Source organism: Rattus norvegicus, chromosome 19 (assembly GCF_021556685.1).
Source record: "Rattus norvegicus strain SHRSP/BbbUtx chromosome 19, alternate assembly SHRSP_T2T, whole genome shotgun sequence".
Lineage (NCBI taxonomy): Eukaryota > Metazoa > Chordata > Mammalia > Rodentia > Muridae > Rattus > Rattus norvegicus.
This window is the reverse complement of record NC_141552.1, coordinates 10,133,223-10,157,127: the sequence shown is the minus strand read 5'-3', so window position 1 is coordinate 10,157,127 and position 23,905 is coordinate 10,133,223. Positions and strand designations below refer to the sequence as shown.

At 50.1% G+C, this 23,905-nt stretch overlaps 1 protein-coding gene across 22 annotated transcripts; it reads left to right on the top strand.

Moving 5' to 3' along the window:
* The first annotated feature begins 1,068 nt into the window (after window positions 1-1,068).
* Window positions 1,069-21,995, top strand: Adgrg5 (adhesion G protein-coupled receptor G5). Of its 22 annotated transcripts, none has more exons than XM_087594468.1 (13): window positions 1,069-1,478; window positions 2,850-2,904; window positions 11,254-11,336; window positions 11,406-11,481; window positions 11,785-11,941; window positions 12,369-12,488; window positions 13,032-13,148; window positions 14,359-14,511; window positions 15,367-15,488; window positions 15,730-15,998; window positions 16,609-16,726; window positions 18,922-19,199; window positions 19,411-21,995. In XM_087594468.1, exons 3-13 carry the CDS (start codon window positions 11,273-11,275, stop codon window positions 19,509-19,511), a joined length of 1,575 nt encoding a protein of 524 aa, XP_087450594.1. In that variant the 5' UTR covers window positions 1,069-1,478; window positions 2,850-2,904; window positions 11,254-11,272; the 3' UTR covers window positions 19,512-21,995.
* Window positions 21,996-23,905: the final 1,910 nt, after the last annotated feature.

Sequence of the window (23,905 nt, the reverse complement as noted above, 5' to 3'; positions counted from 1 at the left end):
GTTCAGGACCAGTTTAGTTTACACGGTAAGTTCAGACCAGCCAAGGATTACAGAGTTAAGACCCTATCTCAGCAAAACAAAATAAAATTTAGCTAGAAACTTTGTCATAAAAGATTGCTTGCACACCCATGCATATTGGGGCTATGAACTGAATTCAGGAGGTAGCGGGAACCCCTGCTCATCAACGGGTGACTGGGTAGGAAAAACGTGGTGCATATATATACACACAGTGGAATAATTTTAAACAAGGTGCTATATATACACAGTGGAATGATTTTAAACATTTAAAAAGGACATCCCCCCCCCCCTTCCTCTTGAGACAAGGTGATGTAGCACAGGCCGGCTTGGCACATTTGATCCTACCGCATTTCTCTCCCAAGTGCAGGAAACAGGTTCTGCTGTTTGTCTGAGGTAGAGTCTCTCATGTACTGCAGGTTGACCTCAGACTTGGTCTGTAGCTAAGGATGACCTTGAACTCTTGGTGCTTCCGCCCTGGCTTCCCAGTTGCTGGGATTATAGGCACAGGGCATTAGGGAAGACTTTCTGACCTATGTATAACATGACTGAATCTTGAGGGTGTGCATTGTGGAATCAGCCGGTCGGAAGGACACACCCTATGTGATCCTGGTTATAGGAGTTCGCTACAGTAGTTTCATTGATAGAGACAAATAGGAGGAGTGGTTGCCAGGCCTTTGGGTCTGGTGAGTGGGGTGCTATGTTTGGGAAAATCAAAGAAGCTTGGTGACAGACAATAGTTATGGTTGTGCGACAGTGTGTGTACTTCATGTTGCAGGGTTCGATACCTATAACTGGATAAAATAGTAAATTTTGTGATATATGCATGTGTTACCACAATAAAACTTTTTTAAGTTTTTTTTTGTTGTTGTGTTTTGAAACAAGATTTCACTATGTAACTGAGGCCAGCCTAGAGCAGAGGGACCTCCTGTGGAATCCTGAATGCTGGGGCTCGCAGGACTGTGCCTGCCAACCGTGCTCAACTCCTTGTTTTTAATAAGAATAAAGAATGGGTGGGGGGGATGGGGTGGAGGGAGTGGAGCAGGGCAAGAAGAAGAGGAACAGAGGTCTGACTTGGAAAGAGACTAAAGCCTGCTAGGCACAGAGGTAGTTCCAGCCACGCCAGAAGGATTGCTGGAGCCCAGAACTTCTGGCCTGTGGTGTGCCGTGCTGATTGAGTGTCCCCCCAAGTGCTGGGTCAGTATGGCGACTGCTGGATTGCTTTAGGAAGGGGAACTGGCCCAGATCAGCAACACGACAGATCAGAACTGAGATAGAGGCTAAGGATGTTCTGTCTCTAACTGGAGGCTTCTGATTGCTATCAAGACTGGGAAGATTTGAAGGGTGTTACTCTCCTTCCTGTTCCAATGTCCAGTCATTCTCAGCCCCTCCCCTGACCCCAGGCGGAGAGACCCTCGTCAAGGGATGGCAATGACCTCATCTCCTCCGAGGGACTAAGGAAGGTATGGATCTGGCTTCTGAGCATAAGACTGTCTGAAGGTGAGTTCTAAGGTGTTGTATGCAGGGGTGACCAGCATCCCAATCTTGGAGGCAGAACAATGAGGTAGGAAACAGAGAGGCTGTAGGGGCCTGGGGAGCAGAGCTCTACCTAGGCCTTCAGTGCAGCTGCTCACCTCAGAACTTGTGGTTCAGTCCAGGCAGCCAGGAGACCCCTGCTATGAAAGGTCAGGAGGCGAATGTCTGGTTATAATGGTCAGAGTAAACTACAACATGGGTGTGTGGGAGCTAGGGGTGTGGCTCAGCGTGCAGATGCTTACTACACAAGCACAAGGCCCTGGGGTTGAGGCCAAGCACCACACAAGACAATAGCCAGGAAAAAAAAAAAGCCAACATGCTAAGAGGGCAAGTGCTTATCTAAGTCACCCAGTGGGAGTCTGGCCAAGGAGTTGAGACACAATTGCCCTGCAAAACCGTTGATGGCATCTGGGGTGGGGCCCCCTTCCTCTCTGAGCCCCTCCCCCCGCCCCCCGCACCCTCTGTGAGCTGTGCTGAACTGGCTCTGAAGACGCTGGCTTGGGTGGTAGAGGGCAGGAGACTGCTGGGACCAATGCTTTCTTCCTTTCCCAGTTTCTCTATTCCCGCCCCACCCCCACCCCCCTGCCACCCCAGGAGCAGAAGCCCATGTTCTTAAGTTATGGTTTCCCCCGCAGGGAATTTGGGTAGGCTCCCTCTCTCTGAATCACTTCCTCGTTCTCTTTAGGGTTCTGTAGAAAGCACCGTTGTGTTGGAGGATAGGCTTGTGGGACTGCTGGCTAAAGAAAGAGGCTGGTCTACTTTTCCTCCTGCTGTTCTGGCCATACTTCCTGATAGTTACCCTGGACCAACTGGAACCGGGTCCTGTCCTCTCTAGTCTATCAGTTCAGTATCTGTGACACTTGCTGGTCTCATTGCTGATACAAATGAAGATATATATTCTCTAATATATAAGTATATATGTGTATATATATATTAAAAATATAGATATAGTTTCCCCTTTCTATAAATGAGACTCAGGGAGGAGCCATAGCTTGCCCAAGGGTGCAGAGCTGGCCCATCTTGAACCCTCCACAGTACCATGCTGCCCTTCCTGGCACTTCTAGGGAGGTTGACCCCAGCATCCTCCCACCCCACCCCCACCCCCACCGCCAGAGTGAGATCAAGGAGATCTTGCTCTAGCCAGCAGCTCAGAGGAAACAGAGGCTGCTACCACAAAAGAAGAAGTAATGCAGGAGCACAGGGTGAAGTGAGGCCAGAAAAGCTAGGTAGCAAGTGGCCTGAGGTGAACAGAGAAGCCGTAGCTTTCGACCCTTGGCAACTTCCTTTTCTCCCTACAGAAGCTAGAGGACCGACTCGAGGCAGCGGTGAGGACGTGACTGCTAAAGCTTACAGGTTAGTGCCCTGGATCCCTCCATTCTCCCACCCATTGGTCCCCATCCCCAGACCCCACAGGCCCCTTCCCAGGTGTACAGGCCTCGTGGCATCCCAGGAGTGAAGAGCTAGGGACCCAGCTCCTTCCAACTCCAAAGAAACCCCTGCTTTCAGAAGTGAAGTTAAGGCATGATTCTGTTTTGGGGACCTAGCTCTCCTGAACCCCAGTTTCTCATATAGAAAATGAAATGAATCCAGTAGTATTTTTTTCTGGGTTGTGACTGGTCTTTTCCTCATTCCAGCCAGGGGCAACTAGAGGAAGCCAGAGGCAGAGCCCCAGCCCATGGTGAGCAGGGCTAGCTGTTTGTGGAGCCATGTCTAAACGGGAGCATTGTGCTGGGCAGGCCTTGGTGTGGCTGGGGTACATGATCTATGCTGGGTAGAAAGCAGGGGCTCATGTACTAATGATGTATTCCTGTCCAAGGCCTTTAGTTAAAGGACTAGACCTAGGGCAGGGGCTGGCTTCCACAGGAAAGGATCCTAAAAATGGTTGAGTTCTTCTCCCTGGGAAATGGGTCTCTCTGGCCTAATCTTACATAGAGGAAATTGGAGGGTCGGTGAGGCCAGCACAGCCTGGGCACTGGATAGTAGAGCTGATTATTAAACCCATAGCTGAGGCTGGAGAGCTGGCTCAGCGGTTAAGAACACTGACTGCTCTTCCAGAGGTCCTGAGTTCAATTCCCAGCAACCACATGGTGGCTCACAGCTATCTGTAATGGAATCTGAGGCCCTCTTCTGGCACACGGGTGAAAATAAATAAATCTTTAAAAAAGAAAACCCATAACTTTCTAAGGCCCCTTTCTTGTCCACATGTCTCTTAATCTCCCTATTGATTAAAAATATTCTTACTTGCCTACTACCACTTAGCTCTCCAGGCACCATTGGGAAGTTGCTGCTGGTGCTGGCTTGGAATTTGAAGCCCAGGTTTGGGTCCTAGCTTGGCTCCAGGGCTGCTGTTGAACCCCAAGCCAACCCTTGGCTTTCGTGGTATTTTGTTGTCTTGCTGTCTCCTGGAACCACCTGGAAAGTCAAGAAAGGCATCCCTGTTTCCCAGGGCGTTTCAAGTGAAGAACTGCAGGGATAAAAACCTGATGGCCTGGGGTTGACAGGGTGCTGACGCCTGGGTCCCGATCAGTAGAGACAGGGCGGGCACCAGAGGTTACAAGCGAGAGATTTGCCCATGAGAGTGAAGTGGAAGCCACAGCTTCTGTCTAGGACGTTGGGGTGGGATTGGGCGAACTTCTGCTCTGGTCTTGATTTTTCTAGTTCTATATGGAGTCAGGCTGCCTCTCTCTGTGTATCTGCTTGGGAGCAGCATGGCTAAGGCCTGGAATCGGGTTTTAGAGCCCTGACCCTGGAGGTCAGATCCTTCTGCTCACTGGGTTTCAGTGTTTCCACTTAGAGTCCCATCAGCTGAGGTTTTCTGTGTCACTACGTCCTCTATGATCCTAGCCCAGGCTGTCTCAATAGAAACAGTTCATGTTGTCCCTCTGAAGGCTTCCTTGGTCTCCACAAACTTTGCCCCACTTCCCTTCTCTGAGACCCCAGGAAGGTAAGTGGATCATGCACTAGTCCCCCAATTCCTATTCCTCTGCTAAGATTGGCTTCCATGGTAACACACAGGATTAGGAGAAGAGATGGGCTATCAATTTAGCTCAGTTTGTAGCGTGCTCCGTTTAGCAAGCACAAAGCCCTAGGTTTGATCCCCAGTGCGACATAAATAAACCTAGGTGTAGAGAGCGTGGGCCTGTTAACCTCAGAACTTGGGGAGTGAAGGCAGGAAGACACGGAGTCTGAGACAAGCCTCGGTTACACAGTGAGTTTGAGGCTAGCTCAGGTTAAGCCTTGTGACCCTGCCTTGAAACCCAAACCAAACCAAATCAAAAGATTAAAAATGATGCTCCTACCATCACAAATAAAAGATCGTGTGGTACTAAAAAAAATAATGTCAAACTAGAAACTACTTGCGCTCCTGTAATAGTCAGGGACTGGTTTTCCTGTTAGGGAAACTTCTCGGAAAAGGATAGGAGTGAATGACAGATATGTTGTGCCCCAGTGTACCAACAGAGAACGCCATTCGCACAGCGATATTGTTTCTTGTTGCTTGCAGTCCTGGGGATGGAACTCAGGGTCTGGTCATGATCCACAAGCTCTATACCACTGAATGGCATTCCAGCTTGGCTGCATTGTTGGTAAGACCAAAAGACCAGAACTGGCCAGAGGACATTAGACTCCTTGCTCTGTTAAATGCTATTAACAGAGGACTGTTAATTCTGACTCATACCTAAGATAACATTAGCATTAGCACATGTAGTTGAAGAGGTGGCGTCCCTGGACACAGTGATAGCAGGGTCTCCCAGGGGTGTTTTCAAGGCAGAACAGAATGGCCCAGGCTCCACTTTGTGTATTAAACAGCAGACATTTCTCTTCTTTGTGCTTGCACGAAGAAACATTAGAAGCTAGCTGCAACAGAGTCCAAGGAAGGGAGTATCCTGCAGGTCACTGACCCAGGACTGAGCAGCTAGACTTCCAGAATGGAAGACTGCTTGGCATTTTATAGCTTCTTGTATTTATTTCTTTACTTACTGTTTATATTTGAAAGATGTCTAAGCTGTCCAAAATGTAAATAGAAACAGGGACGTGTGCAAGTGTAGCATATGGGCAAGCCTTAGAAACAGACGGTACCAGAGAGGTGACGCTGCTCGCACACAGATGTGTACCTTGCTTTTGCACATGTAAGAGATGTGACCTGTTTTCGCAAGGGTGGGATTACATAGTTTTTCGACCTTAAGTTTTATTTTATATGTAAGAATGTTTTGCCCACCTATCTGTCTGTGTATCACTTGTGAGCCTTGTATCCAGAGAGGTCAGAAGAGGATGTTGGATCCCTTGGGACCAGAGTGGTCCCAGATGGTTATGTGTTGCCATGTGTATGTGGGGAATCTAACCCAGGTCCTCCAGAACACCAGGCAGTGTTCATAATTGCTTGAGTTGTCTCTCCAGGCCCCCCACCCCGGTTTTTACAACATCAAAACATTTTTTTTTTATCTTCTAGTGCTGGAGATCAAACCCAGGGCCTTGCATGTACTAGGCAAGTGGCCTGCCAATGAGTCACACACCTCGGCCCCTGTGTGTGACTTTCAGAATCTCTGTCACTCAAAATGCTATGGTGCGCTCATTTTTAACTTTAAAAAGGATAGTTCAAGGGTTGGGGATTTAGCTCAGTGGTAGAGCGCTTGCCTAGGAAGCACAAGGCCCTGGGTTCGGTCCCCAGCTCCGAAAAAAAAAAAAAAAAAAAAAAAGAACCAAAAAAAAAAAAAAAAGGATAATTCACTGTACTCTCTTAATGCTGGCAACTAAACCCAAGGCCTGTTGCTTGCTAAGCAGTTACCACTGAGCTACATCCCTGGTTTTCCTTTTTCTAAACTGGGAAAAGTTTCAAATTCATGAATGCTTGCCAAAAAAAAAAAACAAAAAAAAAACAAAAAAAAAACAAAAAACATACAGAAAAGTTCTGTGTGTTCTTCACCCAATTTTCTCCCATAGTGATGCCTTACACACCTATAGTGTAGTCCCAAGCCCAAGAAATACACTTTGGTGTGGTTCACCGAGGTCATCAGCTCACTACGTGTTCCTTTACACACCAGAGCAGTGTAGGTGAAGATTAAATTCTGTGCATTTTAATCACGTGGCAACTCCTGGAACAGCCAGCACAGTTACAACACAAATTCCTCGATCACCACGCAGTCCCCTGCTCCCACTCCTAGATGCTTCAGGAGCCCTTCCTTGCCTGTGGCAACCGCTGATCCCATCTGCGTCTCTGTAATTTTCATTTCAAGCATGTTCTGCTGGTCACATCATGCTCCCTTAACAGTTTTGAGTCTTTTGGTTTTTTTGTTTTGTTTTGTTTTGTTTTGTTTTGTTTTTTTCAGTAGAATTCCCTTGAGGTTCATGTAAGTGTATAGGGTTTTTTTTTGTTGTTGGCCCTTTCTTTCTGTGTGTGTGTCTCTGTTTCTGTTTCTGTCACTGTGTCTCTCTGTCTCTGTCTCTCTGTCTCTCTGTCCCTCCCCCCATCCCTGTCTTCCTCTCTCTCCTGTCTTTCTCTTTCTTTTCTTTTTTTGAGACATGGCTCACTGTGTATCCTTGTCTGGCCTGGAACTCACTCAGTAGACCAGGCTGGCCCAGAACTCATAGAGATCCACCTACCTGTTTCCCAAGGGCTAGGATTAATGGCACGTGCCACCACGCCTGGCAAGTATAGACATTAAAAAATTTTTTGTCTAAATTGCTGCGTTGCATCTCGTGGCATGGTTGTATTACAGTTTATTTAACCGTTCACCAATCGGAACACTGGGGTTGATGTCAATTTTGGCCATCGTCATTATTATTCTTGCTATTGTTCTGGTTACTAATTGTACATGTATGGTGCGTGCGTGTGGGTGTGACCCACATGTGCCACTGAAGTAATGCTGATGTCAAAGGGCCAACTTCATGGATTCGGTTCTCTGCAACCTTTACCGTGGGCTGCAGGCATTGAACTCAGGTCACCAGGTTTTTTGTGGCAAGAACCCTTACTGATACCATCCCGCCAGCCCTCCGACTTTGGGATATTATTAGTAAAGCTAATGTGAATGTCGGTGTACAGATTTACTTGTGGATGTAGGTTTTTATTTCTCAGATAAACCATCCACAGCTACTTCAGGCTTATATGGTAGATACTTAGCTGTTTGTTTAGTTTCAGTGTGTGTGGTGTTGCCATGGAGCGGATGAGGCAAGCACTATACCACTGAGCTACACCCCAGTGCTCTCTCTCTCTCTCTCTCTCTCTTTCTCTCTCTCACACACACACACCTTACTCTCTCTCTCACCCCAGTGCTTGCGCTCTCTCTCTCTCTCTCTCTCTCTCTCTCTCTCTCTCTCTCTCTCTCACACACACACACACACACACACACACAGAGGAGTCATCGAAAGCCCCTCTTTCTCTGTTTCTTTGTGTGTTACTAAGGGTTGAACCTAACTCCTCATACATGCTAGGTAAACGCTCTACCACTGAGCTATACCCATAGCTCTTTTTATTTTCGTAATCTTTAGAATTTAATTTATTTATTGTCTTAGGTTTTTCTATTGTTGTGACAGAACACCATGTCCAAAAGCAACTTGAGGAAGAAAGGGTTTATTTTGGCTTATATCTTATAGTCTATCGTGAAGGGAAATTGGGGTTGGGGCTCAAGGAACCTAGGAGTAGGATCAGAAGCAGAGGCCATGTAGCAATGCTGCTTACTGGCTTGTTCAGCTTCCCCGCCCTCTTTAAAGTACGTGTATAGATGTTTGGTTTGCCTATGTAAATCTATTTACCATGTCTGTGCCTAATGTCCAGGGAAGCCAGAAGAGGGTATTAGAAACCCTGGTACTGGAATCATAAATGTGTGGGGATGGGAATTGAACCCAGGCTCTCTGTAGAACACTCAGTATGCTGAACAGCTATCTCCAGCCCTCGGCCTGCTGCTTTTTTTTTTTTTTTTCCTTTTTCTTCTTTTTTTTTTCTGGAGCTGGGGACCGAACCCAGGGCCTTGCGTTTGCTAGTGCAAGCGCTCTACCACTGAGCTAAATCCCCAACCCCAGCCTGCTTCTTTCTTAAAGCACCCAGGGCTACCAACTGGCACCTCCCACAGTGAGCTGGGGAGTCTCCTATCAGTCATTAGAGAAAATGCACCACAGGTCAGTCTGATAGGGAAACTTTCTCAGCTGAGAATCCTTCTTCCCAAATGACTCTAGCTTGTATCAAACTGGCATAAAACCAGCCGGCGCTTTAACTGATTGCTGTGTTGTGCGCCAGTGTGCGCGCACCTGGGCGAGTGGAAACACGTGCAGCGTACTTATTTATTTTTACATTTATTTACTTTCCTGCGTGGTCATGCTTCTGCACGGCACACAGGGAGAGGGCCAGCCTTTGGGAGTGGGTTCTCTCCTTTCTCCGTGAGCTCTGAAGAAGGAACTCGGGTAGTCAGGCCTGTGCAGAGTGGGCGTTTTTTTGTTTGTTTGTTTTTATTTGTCAACTTGACATAAGCTAAACTCATCTTAGGAAGAGGAAACATTTGTTGAGAAATTGATCCCATCAGAGCCGCTTGATTAATGACGATGTGGGAGGGGCCAGCCCGCTGTGGGCGGTGCTACCGCTGGACCGGTGGTCCTGGGTTCTGTAAGAAAGCAGGCTGAGCAAGCCATGAGGACTAAGTCAGTGAGCTTCTGCTTCAGTTCCTGCCCTGACTTCTCTTCATGAGAGAATGTAAGCTGCACGCTGAGCTCCCCCACCCAAATGTTTTGGTCATAATGTTTATCACGCACAAAGCACCATTACTGCCTAAGCCATCTCGCTGGCCCTATTTTTGAAAATTCTTTCCTTAATAGCTTTAATTGGCTCCCCAAAGCTGTTTAATGGGAAGTAAGTCCCACTGATCAGGTTAGGCACATTCTTAACAGATGATTGCATAAACAGACTCTGTCTGCTGTGTGCCACGGCGGGGACGATTGTTTTGCTTATTTTTGCTAAACCGTTTTCCTTTCCAAACCAGTCCTTTGGGGCTCGTGGCTGCATTCTGCTGAATTAAGTAACAACGCAGAAATACAATTTGGGAAACATTTAAGGTCTGACGCTGTGCTATGTTCAAAGAAGAAAGAAGCACATCTGACCACCAGTCATGGATGTCTGCTTGGATCCTGCTTGCCTGGCAAAAGGACCAAGCAAGATTCTTCAGGTTCATTTGCCGTATACATGGAATTCTTTCTATATCATTCTATTCTTCGGTCAAGATTTTTATATCAAATCGATTAGTTAGTCTGTCTTTGCTTAAATGAACAATGTTGCCATATCGTTAACAACATTACAAGGGCAAGAAATAGCCATGCCTTTGATCCCAGCACTTCTGCGGCAGAGGCAGGGGGATCACTATGAGTTTGAGGCCAGATTGGTCTATATTGTGAGTTCCAGGACAGCCAGAGCTACATACTGAGACCCTGTCTCAAAACACAAACAAACAAACCCCAAATTTATTTTTACATCTATTATCTATCTATCTATCTATCTATCTATCTATCTATCACCTATCTATCATCTATCGTCTATCTCTCTGTCTATCTATCTATCTAACATCTATCTATCATCTATCATCTATCTCTCTGTCTATCTATCTATCTAACATCTATCTATTTATCTATCATCTATTCATCTATCATCTATCATCTATCTCTATCTATCTATCTATCTATCTATCTATCTATCATCCATCCATTTTCCCTCCCATCCTTATTCAATGAGGCAAGGACTCTCAATCAAACCCAGAGCTCACCAATATGGTTAATCTCACTAGCCAGCTTGCTCTGGGGGATCCCCTATGTGCATTCTGAGATGGTCACTTTGGTCACCCAGCATTTACATGGGTTCTGGAGATCCAAACTCTGGTCCTTACGGTTATGTGGCAAGGGCTTACCCACTGAGCTATCTCCCTTCATTCATTCATTTATTCCCTTCTCTTTTTATTGAGGCGCTGGGGCCTTCTTTTTGAACCTGGGCCTTGAACATGCTAAGCAAGATCTATCAACACAGAGAAACTCAGGAAAGGAGGTCAAAGATTCTTATGCAGGATAGGTCAATATTATGTATGCCTTGCCTGCTCTTAGTGGTGCCCCTCCCCAACCCAGTGAGGCTGGGGAACTCCCCCAGGGAGACTCTCAGGCCGGGCAGCTATTATTTCAGTGGCCAAGTCTTCTGGGGTTAGGGATACTTGACTTCAGCTACCTTCAAGCAAAGACTCTTTGGCCCCTAAGCCTGACTTTCCTTATCTGTGAGATACAGGAGTTGGAGGAGCATCCCAGATTAAGGATGTAGTTCAGCTGGTGGAGTGCTTACTCGGCATGTGTGGGGCCCTGGGTTAGAGCCTCAGTACCGTTGGGTGTTGGGGTGAATTGCTGCAGTTTCAGCACTTTGCTGGGGGGAAGTAGGAAGATGAGAAGTTCAAGGGCTCCCTCAGTTACATAGCAAGTTTGAGGCCAGCCTAGGCTACAAAAGACCTTTATCTCAATAACAAAACCAAAACCAATAAACAATAAACAAACAACAAGAAGAAGAATAAACAACAAACGAAGAAGAAGAAGAAGAAGAAGAAGAAGAAGAAGAAGAAGAAGAAGAAGAAGAAGAAGAAGAGGAAGAGGAAGAAGAAGAAGAGGAGAATGCTGGGGAAATGCAGAAATGTCTAGAAGGCAGAAGTAGCATCTTCACTGTCGTGACTGTGGTTATCCCCTCTCCAAGGTCAGGAGGATACCGGCTGAGGTCATGGATCAACACCAGGCCCTTTTCTTCTGCCTGTGCCTTCTGGCTGCTCAAGTTGTCCTAGTAGGTAAGCGATGGCTCCCTGGGGGAGGAAGGCTGAGAAGCTGGGTCAAGGTCTGAGTCCCACTGTCCACAGAAACCCTGCCAGAGATACTGAACTTGATGAAGCGCCTTGAGCGGCCCATAGGCCGGGCCTTGTCTTCCAGAGTGAGGTGAGTCAGCAATACCCTTAGCCATACCTGCATTCTGAGTACCCACCGCGTCCCTGCTATCAAAATCTGGAGTTGCAGGAAAGGCTTGATACAGTCTTCCAACAGTTTTTTTTTTTTTTTTTGTCTATTGACAATCCTTGATGAAACATTATAAACCAAAAAGGTCCCTGCATCTTCTAGGTAGGGACTCTAAGACTTAGGTACACAGGGGTTGGAGGTTGGGGAGCAGAGATGTGATGGTGGGAGGGCTGGGAGGGAGACCCCATCCCTAGGCTGTCTCCAGCTCCTTCTCCCCATTTCCAGGTTTATCCACCACCTGGAACAGATGTTGCTCAACGCCAGCTTCCATGGGCACAACTTGACCTTGCAGACGAACTCCATCCAGTCTCTGGTCTTCAAGCTGAGCTGCGGCTTTCCTGGTCTCTCCCTGTCCAGTGCCACCCTGACAAATGTCTCCCAGGTCAGAGGCAGCTAGGAAAGTCCTGTAGTTCCCTGTCCTTGCCGTGCCCCCATCAGCCGGGAGTGGCCTCATCTGCCTTGCTGTGGGAAGATCAGAAAGAGGAGGTACTCTGTGACCTCTCCTGGTCAGGGTCTTCCTCTCCACGTTGCCTAGAGGCAGAAAGCAGTCCCCCCCCCCCCCGGGCTGGCAGCAGCTAGGGTCACCTGCGTCCTTTCAGGACTCTGGTGTAAACTGGAAGGGATGCTTGGCCAGTGCTGGGGTGTGCACTGGGGTGGTTCTTTTCTTAGGAGATGAAGATGGGTGGAGAGGTAGGGAGGTGCTGTCAGAAGGTGGAGGCTCAGGTAAGGTTGGTAAGGTTTAATGGGGAGGGAACCTCAAGAGGTTAGGACTGGACCTGTGGACTCAGCCCATCTGCTGCCATCGGCAGGCGTGGGCCCCACATGCCATGCAGTTTCCTGCTGAGCTGACCAAGAACGCCTGTGTGACCTCTCGGCCTGCTGAGCTCAGACTCATCTGCGTCTACTTCTTCACTGCACACCTCTTTCAGGTCAGCAAGTGGCTTCTATACCACAGGTTGGCAGGAGGTGTGGACCAGCTCACTGTGAGCGTGTAGCCGTGGTCACTGCCTCTCTGGGCCCTGCTCACCCTGCCTGCTTTAGGGAGAGACAAAAGGACTTAAGGAAGGAAGAGCTTGTCCTTGCCCATAATTTCAGGGTGCAGTTCATCATGGTGGAAGTCCTGCCAGAGTAGGGCAGGCCTATCCAGAGCCTGACCTGACCTCCATAATCCCTCACAGGCCTACCCAGGAGCTCAACTCTAGGTGACTCAAGGTCTTGTCAAACTGACAAATATATATATATATATATATATATATATATATATATATATATATATATATATATATATACCTCACAGGGAGGTAGGGTCGCAATCTACAAGTGAGACCCAAGACCTTAGGGTGTCCGTGTCTGTGCTGAGTTGGGAGACAGACAGAGAGCAATGGGGAGGAGAGTCTGGGACGAGAATTCTCATTTCACACAGGGTCTCTCTGACTCCCCTCTACTTAGCCCCGTTTCTACCACCCTTCCAGGATGACCGGAACTCCTCACTGCTCAATAACTATGTCCTGGGGGCCCAGCTGGATCACAGGCCTGTGAACAACCTTCAGAGGCCAGTCAACATCAGCTTCTGGCACAATCGGAGTCTGGTACTGTCTGTTGGGCCTGCCTCCACCCCAGCTCTGATGCTTTCTCTTCCAGTCAGCCCTGGTTTGGCCAAACCAAAAACTGTGGCGCCATCTGGGAAACAACTTTAAATCTGTTCTTTGAAGATTTCTGTAAAGAAACAAGAAAGAAGTTTTTTTTTTTTGTGGGAGGGGCTCAGTTGCTAGGGCTACAGAGCCAGCTTAAGCTTGCTTAAGCCCTAAAGGGGAATTATATGTTCCTATCAGTGGATGTTCAGGGGTGTTCCACCTTCAAGCATGGCTGGATCCAGGCATGGATAGAACACTGTTAGAGTTCAGTCTTCTCCAGCCTCACCGATGTTTTCCTGCCTTGGCTTTCATTTCTCTGGTAAGGTGGAGGCTGAAGACACTGGGTTTCCCTTCTGTTTTCGGAAGGTTCTTCCCCCAGCAGTGCAAACCAGACTCGCATCTGTGGCTGAACCAGGTTGTATCCAGCTGAGATGTGTGGATTGGCTGGGCTGGGTCACATGGGGATAGCGCTGGTGCTGATGCTAGAACAGAAAAGGGTACCTGGACGGCGCAAGTCCTGATGCTGCTGCTTCTGGGTCCCTGGCCTCCCTGCATCCCTGGGAAGAAGCCCAGAGTGTGATTTTCTGGTACTGTCCGTCTCCAAGCCTAGGCAAGAAGGCTTGCATTTTCAACGTCACAGGGACCTTTCCTTCTACCCTCTGAGCTTTGCCACTGCCCTTCCCACTGTCCTGTTCCACTTCCGTTCAATCCACGTACCCCTACTCCATGCTCCTCTGTCTCTCTTCTCTGCTTTCCTTGGTCTGCCTGCACCACACCCCTTACCTCCACCACAGGGCTTGGCTGCAAATGGGTTTCTCACAATGGGTCTTGGAGAGGCAGCAAACAGCAGTTTACAGAAGACCTGTACCACCAGGGCCAGCACTGCCCCCGAGGATATTGAATAGTCTCTCGTGTTTCTGCCAACCTCATGACTTGGATGTGTATGGTCCATTTTGCAGATGAATAAAGTGAGGCCCAGAGAAGATTGCCTCCTCATCCAGGACAGTGAGAATTTGTGGTGAAGGCAGGGCCGGCATCTGGGATTGTCAAAGCCCAGCCAGACCCCGCAAAATGTTGACAGTGGGGTAGTTGACTCATGTTGGCCCCAGGCCCAATAGGAGATCTTATCCAGCACCCCTGGACTGACGCCCGGGTTTCATTTCAGGAAGGGTATACGGTAACCTGTGTCTTCTGGAAGGAGGGAGCCGGCAAGCACAGCTGGGGCGCCTGGAGCCCCAAGGGCTGTTACACCGAGCAGCCCTCGCCCACTCAGGTTCTCTGCCATTGCAACCACCTCACCTACTTCGCTGTGCTCATGGTATGCGGGCATTCACCTTGAGCGAGTGAGGGGGGTGAAAGCTGCGGGGGCCCCTGATATGCCAGGCGCAAGGCTAAAGACAGCATAATGTTGGTGAGCCCGAGCCTCTCAGGCTTAAGTCACGCAAGTAAACTTAGGGACTTGCGTTCCTTTGAAAGCCTATTTAGGCTTTAGGCATGGCTCGATCCAGGGGCTAAATCACACTGAGACAGGATTCCGTCTCTATCCCTCCACTGTGTTTGCTCCGTCCTGGCTTGGCCCTCAGCTAGGATGCTCGGTGGGATGATAATGCAACTGCCAGTATCTGTAGTTCATGCCTAGCTGCCCTCGGACCAATAGAATTCAAGAGCCTCCGGACCAATAGAATTCAAGAGCCTCCGGACCAATAGAATTCGAGAGCCTCCCTGACGCGGCCTTTGTTTTGGGTTCAGTTCAATGACTGTGGGCTGCAGGAGGAAGGCCCCAGACAGACCAGGGTTGGTACACCTGTCCATACAGTGGGAGAAGTGGTTCCCCAACTGTGGGGAGTGGCTCAAGAGTGCTTTGAGGAAGGGGTTGGGGATTTGGCTCAGTGGTAGAGCGCTTGCCTAGCAAGCGCAAGGCCCTGGGTTCGGTCCCCAGCACCAAAAAAAAAAAAAAAAAAAAAAAAAAAAAAAGAGTGCTTTGAGGGAGGAACAGGGAGAAGAGTTATAGGTGGCAAACGTCATGATGCAGGCTACAGCTTCAGTCAAGGCAGGACTGGGCCGGGCTGTAGGGAAGGGACTTGGAGCTGAGGTCTGGGCGGCTTCTCTGGCAGAGCCTAGATAGAGTTGGACACTTCTATGCTTCAGGCTCTCAGCCCCTTTTGCCCTGTAGCAGCTCTCTGGAGATCCGGTGCCCACTGAGCTGCAGACGCCTCTGGAGTACATCTCCCTGGTGGGTTGCAGCATCTCCATTGTGGCCTCGCTGCTCACCATATTACTGAATGCCCACTCCAGGTAATCCTCTGCCTTGCCCAGCCTGCCCCATTGCTGGCCCGTGTCTTCCTTCTTGCCCTAGTGTCTGCCTTCACGCCCCGGGCAGGTGGGTGTTACTCAGAGGGAAGGAAGGGTCACTGGACATAAGCCAGCTTAACAACGTGGCAGCCATTAGGTTCCTCCCCAACTTGTTTCAGTTTCCCCATCATTGTGCATCTGTGAGCCAAGCCATGCCACTGTCTGGGTGATGTCCCACCCACAGGAAGCTAAGTGACTCCACCACACGCATCCACATGAACCTGAATGGCTCTGTTCTGCTCCTGAATATCACCTTCCTTCTGAGCTCCCAGATGGTCCCGCCCACAGTGCCCAGGTCAGTCTGCACGGTGCTGGCTGCCACCCTACACTACGCGTTGCTCAGCAGCCTTACCTGGATGGGCGTCGAAGGCTTCAACCTCTATCTTCTCCTGGGGCGTGTCTACAATGTTTACATCCGCCGGTACTTGCTCAAGCTCTGCGTGCTGGGCTGGGGTAAGGGACCTCTGGGACTCCCAGTGTACAGGGTGCCGACCCCAAGTCCTCCTGCCTTTCATAGTGGCCGTCTCTAACTCTGTCTCTAGCAATGCCATCAGCTCCACCATCCCCTCCACCCCCAACACCGTCATGGCTCCTGCCGTCATGGCTCTATCTCCCTCTGCTTTCAACACCATCGTTACCACCATTGTGGCCTTCACCACTTCCAATCTCAACACTGTCATTGCCCCCAGTCCCCTGTCCCCGCCTCTGCTACCCGTGCCTGCTTTACTCCCGTTTCCACCTACTCCCTCTCAATCACCCCATCACCTTCCTCACCTTCACCGCACCACATCGAAATCTCCGTTCTCATCTTTACCACAGAAGCACCCTTGTAGACCCCTCCGTCACCGCTCCGGCCCATCTTTTGTCTCCATTTTCTTTCGCATTTCCCAACCCATGCCACCTCCTGCTAGCTCCTTACCACTTCCCAGGTGACCCCCACCACCACTGCCACTCAGGACTGGAATCTCACCAAAGTTCTGGAGCTGAGGCTTGGCACAGTGTGCAGCCCTCCCCTGTCACCAGGCCCAAGGATCATCTCCCGAGTCTTTGTCTTACCCCTCAGGGTTTCCAGCCCTCTTGGTGCTGCTTCTTCTGATGATCAAGAGCTCAGTGTATGGACCATGTGTGATCTCTTTCTCCAAAAGCCAGGAAAATGGTACCGGCTTCCAGAATGTGTCCATGTGAGTGCCTGGTGAGGTAGAAGGGCCATGTGTACCTCTGTGGTGAAGTCATGGCTGGGAGTCAAAGAGGCAGCCATAGTTTAGATGGGGGGTTCCCGTGGGTTCTGCCCACCCTTTCAGTGTCCCTGAGGTTTCTGCAGGGATGGAGACCTGCTCTGGGCTGACTGACTAGGAAGCCATAGAGTGGATACCAATACTTGCTGAGTCTCTGGGACCAGTTAGGAAGGCCTCCTGGGAACACTTGGACATATATCACATGATCAAATGGGTTGATTCTGTGGCTTGATCTAGTGCGGGCCCCAGAGCTGCTTAGCTTGGCTGGCACCTGACCACAGTGCCTTCAGGCCATCTCTCTATCTCTCTATCATCTATCTATCTATCTATCTATCTATCTATCTATCTATCCATCTATCTATGTATCCAAGTATCTATCTATATATGTATGTATGTATCTAATCTATCCATCCATTCATCCTTCTTTATTTCTATTTATCCATCTATCTATGTATATAAGTATCTATCTATATATGTATCTATGTACTTACCTACCTATCCATCCATCCATCCATCCATCCATCCATCCATCCATCCATCCATCTTTCTTCCTATCCATTCATCTATGTATCTATCTATATATATATGTATGTATGTATCCATCCATCTTTCTATCTATCCGTCTATGAATGCATGTATGTATGTATGTATGTATGTATGTATGTATGTATGTATCTATCTATCTATCTATCTATCTATCTATCTATCTATCTATCTGTCATCTCCATACCCATCTACCCACCTTTTACCTGTCTACATTCTTAAACTGAAATGACAGTTTAAAAAGCACCCCTCAAACACAGTCCGGTCATGCCGCAGCAGTGCTGGAGTAGTGAGCAGTGGTTCAAGCCTTCATGCTAGAATGTTCTGTAGAAGCAAAAGCAAAGGGTGCTCAATGCTGGCTACCAGTCAGTGTGCATGACTCTCCCAAATGATGTCCAAGGACACTGTGACTCCAGTGTCAGGGCCCCAGGATGGAATTGGAGAGATCTAAATGCATGATTGTGACAGGAATTCAGACTCAGTGCCCAGACCAAGGAGCTTCAAGTCCTACCCTTGCCCCTAACCAGGGTGTGCTCCTGAGCAGAAACCTCGGTTTCCCTAACTGTAGAATGGAGATGGTTAGATGCCTGCCCCTGGCATGCCTAGGATTGCCTGGGATGACCATGTTGGCCATGGGTGTGGTCTCTGACCTGAGTAAAGAATAGCACCTGCCTTGAAGATGTCCTAGAGAGGCCAGGGCCCGGAGGCACCTCAAGTTCAATGCCTTCTGTGTGCTTTCCCTACTGCTAACCTGCTCCCCCATTCTTGCATGCCATGGGTGGCGCTCTATGCACTGCTCAGGTCTAGGTGGGGCAAAGGTCAAGGATCACCATTGCACAAAGGTGGTGGCAAGATGATGACAATGGTGGGTGTCTTAGTCAGGGTTCCTATTCCTGCACAAATATCATGACCAAGAAGCAAGTTGGGGAGGAAAGGGTTTATTCAGCTCACACTTCCACATTGCTGTTCATCACCAAAGGAAGTCAGGACTGGAACTCAAGCAGGAGCTGATGCAGAGACCATGGAGGGATGTTACTTACTGACTTGCTTCCCCTGGCTTGCTCACCCTGCTTTCTTATAGAACCCAAGATCACCAGCCCAGGGATGGCACCACCCACAATGGGCTGTGTCCTCCCCTCTTGATCACTAGTTGACCCCTTACAGCGGGATCTCATGACAGCATTTCCACAACTGAGTCTTCTTTTCTGTGATAACTCCAGCTTGTGTCAAGTTGACTCACAAAACCAGCCAGTACAGTGGGGTAGGGTGGAAGAGGAAGCTTCCAGAGCGAGAGCCCAGGCCAGCCATCTGCTAGAATGTTGCTCAGGTGAGGCAGGAGAAGGAGGGAGGAGGTTCAGTTGAGTCAGATTTGAGGCTTAAGGCGTCATGGTTGAGAGGAGGCACTTCAATAAGGGGGTAGAGGTGACAGATAGGAAGCTGGGCAGAGGAGCTTTGGCATTTGAACTGTCAGGCAAGTTATGACCGTTGGGACATCAAGACCAGTCAGGGACAAGAGCTGGTCCCAAGGCTCTGGGTGCGCTTGGCTTCCCACAGGTCTTGGGGCCATGCTAATCCTGGCCTTCTCCCTCCTCCTGCAGGTGCTGGGTACGCAGTCCCATGGTACACAGCATCCTGGTTATGGGCTATGGTGGCCTCACATCTCTCTTCAACCTGGTGGTGCTGGCCTGGGCTCTGTGGATTTTGTGCAGGCTACGGAAACGGGAGAAGGCACTGAGTCCCTGGGCCTGTCGGGACATTGTCATGGTGTTGGGTCTCACTGTGCTACTGGGCACCACCTGGTCCCTGGCCTTCTTCTCCTTCAGTGTGTTCCTGCTGCCCCAGGTCTTCCTCTTCACCATCTTCAACTCGCTCTATGGTAAGTCTGCAGGAACTCCCAGGGCCACAGACGCTGGGAGGGGGCTAGTCACCGAGGCCCAAGGGTGGGTGATGACTGAGCCTACAGCTTCGTTTAAGCTTGTCTAGGGGCACATTTACCAAGAAGTGTGTCCTCTGGGTCTGTCCCTCTGTCCCCCAGTAAGAGGTTGTTGGGTTCTAGTGACCTCCTCACTAACCAGCCTGCCTTGCAGGTTTCTTCCTCTTCCTGTGGTTCTGCTCACAGAAGCGTTACTCGGACGCGGAAGCCAAGGCAGTGATGGAGGCAGTCAGCTTCTCCCAGATGACACACTAACCCATCTCCTGCCCTATAGTTTCAGCCTTCACTACTTCCAGCAGCCCTTGGCCTTGGCTCATCCAGGGAAGGTGGTAGGCTGGTGGCGGGACAACAGAGTCTACTGTACCCTTGGGGGACCCTTTCCATCTCCCAGAACTACCTGGGGCTGACGGCAGTGTGTGACTCTTCATCTTGGTCCTTCGTGTCTGGATGCAACTCCATTGGCCAGGCTATGGACCGAGCTCTAACTCGGAAGTCAGGAATCTACACTAGGCTGGACCACACTTTGCACCCTGCTCTGCACTTACAGGATTGTGGCCTGTGCTTGGAGCCACTCTTTCTTTTACCAGTCCAAGGTGTTGATGACCTCAACTTTCTATCTTTCCAAGGGTCAGGGAACCCAGTCCTTCCTCCTTGTTTTAACCACCACAGATGGTATAGACGAGCAGTCAACGCCAGGCTTTTGTCCCTTTCCCTGAAGCTGAGCCAGCTGGGCTTGAGGGATCTAGATGCTAGACTATTGCGTATACATGGGGGGCGGGGGGTGTTCACCATTTACAAACTCTCTGCCCACAGTGGGCAAACATCTGTGCTGCCTGTCAGACCAGGTGGGAAACAGTGCTTGTTAAATCAGCGCTGTCTCCAGGATGGACAGCAGGGGGCGCTGTTGGCCTGTACGCCAAGGCATTGGTGCCAAAACTGCCCCTGGAAATGCAGATGTTGTCTGTGGGAGGACAACCCTTTGCACAGTAGGCGAGTAGAGACCCCCGGATCACACATCCATTGTCTCCTTCCCTATGCATCTGACCAAGGTCCCTTTTGGGGGCTTTGTGCCCAGCCCTTCCTGGCACCAGGTTGGGTCCCATGCCAGCCGTTAGACACATGTGCTTGAACAGTAAGGGAATCAGAGCTGGATGCCACCCTCTGCAGAGGATGCTCTGCCTTTCTGGGTAATTATGTCTTAGCTCTTTACTGGCTGGAGAGTGGTCCAGGCTCTGGGCCAGGTTGCCTGGGCTCAGATTCTAGCTCTATGGCTGTGGCCAAGTTGTCCGGCCTCTCCGTGCCTTATTTCCCCATCTACAGCAGGGACGACAGTAGTAAGGTTTTGGAAGATTCAGTAAAAGAAAGGATCCACTCAAGTCCTACCACAGCGAGGTCTCAACAGATGGTTACTGCTGTCAGTAGATTTGTATCTGCGTTATTATTTGGGTGTGCATGTGTGTGTGGTATATGTGTGCCTGTGCACCCTTGCACATGAGTACCGGAGCCAGAGGAGGATGCTGGGTGTCCTGTTCTATGGCTTTTTATCTTATTTCCTCGAGACAGGGTTTCTCACCCAAAGCAGAGCCAGGCTGACAGCCAGCACCCCCAACAATCACCCAGTAACTGGAGGCTCCTGGAACCATACTTGGCTTCTTACATAGGTGCTGGGGTCTGAGCTCAGGGCCTCACGCTTGTACACAAGGCTCTTATGTCCTAAACCATCTCCTCAGCCCCGTTATTGCTAACAGCTTCAATGAGGGAAGCCACTCAAGGTCCCAGGCCTGGTGCTGTCTGACCCCCTCACAGCAGCTCCTTAGGCATATCCTTCCATTCCTGTTTTGCAGCCCCTCTCTCCCACTTTTTTTGGAGGAGGACCTTGCTCAACCCTTCCTGTCCCTATTGTACCAATGATGTTCCCTACACAGTGCAGCCTCAGGCTAGCCCGAGTCTCCACCCCCCACCCCCCAACCCCCCAGTTCCTGAGTCCTCTGTTGGTCCGTTTATCGTACCCTTCCTGAATCTTTCCCCATTTGTACCACAGCAAAGGCCTCATTCCTACTCTGGTTTCAGGCAGCATCCTCCACCGGATTGATCCCCAGGGTTAGTCCAGTGTGGAGACCTTTGGTCTGGGTCTCCATGCTAATGAGGGTACTGAGGGATCATGGGAATTGGGACCTCTGGGTAGATGGGGAAGGCTCAGGTGTAGCAGGGCCTTGCTCAAGGCCAGGGCCTGGCCTCTCAAAGCGAGTAAGCCTAGAACCACCTAATGGAGGATGTGGCCATAGAGGCAGCCTAAGCCTGTGGCTCTGAGCTCCACCAGGGGTGGGGTGGGGGAGCGCCAGGCTCTGGGGTAGCATTTCAGGTAAATACCCCAGTTTGGGTGTGGAGTTGGGGCAACCCAGAGAGGTATGGGTTGCCAGGTTAACTAGTCTTCCCAGCATAGGTGACCCAGCTCATGGGCTTCTAAACTGGGAGGAAGGGAGGAAGTCTGGGGATGGAGTTTGGGGACACTGCTCAGAGAAAGACTCTGAGGGGGCATTTGTTAGGTGTAGGATCAAGAAGGCCCTGGGGTGTATTGAAAAAGAGAATTCCAGATAATGCAAAGGAATTGCACTTTTGAAGACGCGCTCACTCCGAAAAGTTACTCAGTTATCTGAAATTCAGATTGAGCCTCATGTCCCATATATCTATTTTTATGTTTGCTAAATCCAACCCTAATTAAAAAGTATTGGCTCAGGAGCCCGGGATGCGGGCTTTTCATCTTTCAAATCACCCCAGCCATTACCAACTGAGCAGCCCCCCTGCCCATCAAACGAGCCCACTCTCTCAACCCACTCAGAACGTTCTTCCTGTTGCCAGCAGGAACCCCAATGGGCCCCACTGTATCGTCAGCCCTGGCTCAGAACCAGCCCCACTCTGGACAGAGCCTCCTTCAGGCCTCTTTGCCTCCCCAGAACCCTGTCCTTTCCACGGCCTCAGCACATTCTGTCCATAGCTTAAAGCATCCCACATCCTCCTCCTCCTCCTCCCTGCCAACTACCAGTGGATCTTGGGGGCATAGGGGCCTGACCTGTGACCTCTCTCCAGCCTCGTTCTCCTTCCTGGATCTTGCCACACCAAACGACTTTCGTTTCTCTGGATAGCATCCTTCTCATCTTTGGGCTGGTCTTTTTCTGGAACCTCCCACCCCCTGTCCTTGATGTCTTTAATTCGTGGAATGATGGCTCCACATCCTTAGCGTCTCAGCTTGGTACACCCACCACCCCCTCCAGCCTGGACAGAGAAGTCCCTGACCTCCAGTCTGGATGGAGCTCTCTTCCCACTCCCCTCCCCCACGGCAGAAGCCATTTCTCCGTCTCGCAGCTAACTGTCCCCGTCTGGCTCAGCTGCCAGACGGAGTGCGTTCCGGAGACAGGTGCTGCTGCTCGTTTGCTCAATCACCCATCACATAATGGTTTAACACTTATATTTTGGGCATTGCACTAGTTGCGAAGGATATATAAATGAACAAGTCATCGCATTCTAGTGCGGGGGCGTCCTACAAGAAGCAGTTTAGCAAACGGGTATAAAATACGACAGCTGGTACCATGGACTGTGAAGAAACATAAGAAGGTGAGAGGGGGGAGGGCTGCAACCCTCGTTTTGTCAGACAGAAGCTTTGAGGGTACAGGAGAGTGTCAGTGAGCTGGCCTGAACTGGGTGGGGCGGAGTTTTCTAAAACAAGTTTTCCATGTGGACTTTAGGGGAGCTAGGGGTAGGGAGGACGGGAAGGAGAGTCTCCTCTGAGATTAAGCTGCCAGGGGGCTGAGGTCGGGAAGCCTTCTGTAAAGAGGGTAGGAGTCTTGACCTGGAGGAAAAGGCCCCTTGGTTAGGTTGGGAGGATTTGCTCTGTGGGTAAAATCAAGCAAAAGGGTTCCATATCCATCTTCCCAAATCACAAGCGTGTGAGCTACTGTGAGGGACGAGCCACAGAGAGCAAAAGGAGACAACAGAACAGACACCAAGAGGCCGCAGGAGATGCTTAAAAGAATAAAAGCTGCAATGACATGATGTGTATATAAGTAAGATGGTTAGGGTTGGGGTGGAAAGGAAGAGAGAAAGAGAAAGGTGGGGTGCAGAAGAGGAGGAGGGAGAGGAGGAGGGAGAGAGGTGGGGTGGAGAAAAGGAGGGACAGGAGAGGAAGGGGGAGGGGTGGAGAACAGGAGGAGGGGAAGAAGAGGGAGAAGAGGAGGGAGAGAAGGGAAAGAGGTGGGGTGGAAGAGGAGGAGGGAGGGGAGGAGGGGGAGAGAGGTGGGGTGGAGAAAAGGAGGGAGAGGAGGGGAAGAGGAAGAGGAGAGGAGGGGAGGAGGGAGAGGAGAGGAGGGGAGGAGGGAGAGGAGAGGAGGGGAGGAGGGAGAGGAGAGGAGGGGAGGAGGAAAAGGAGAGGAGGGGAGGGGAGGAGGGAGAGGAGAGGAGGAGGGAGAGAGAAGTGGGGTGGAGAAAGGGAGAGGAGGGGAGGGGAGGAGGAGAGAGAGAGAAGTGGGGTGGAGAAAGGGAGAGGAGGGGAGGGGAGGAGGAGGGAGAGAGAAGTGGGGTGGAGAAAGGGAGAGGAGGGGAGGGGAGGAGGGAAAGAGGTGGGGTGGAGAAGAGGAGGGAGAGGAGGGAGAAGA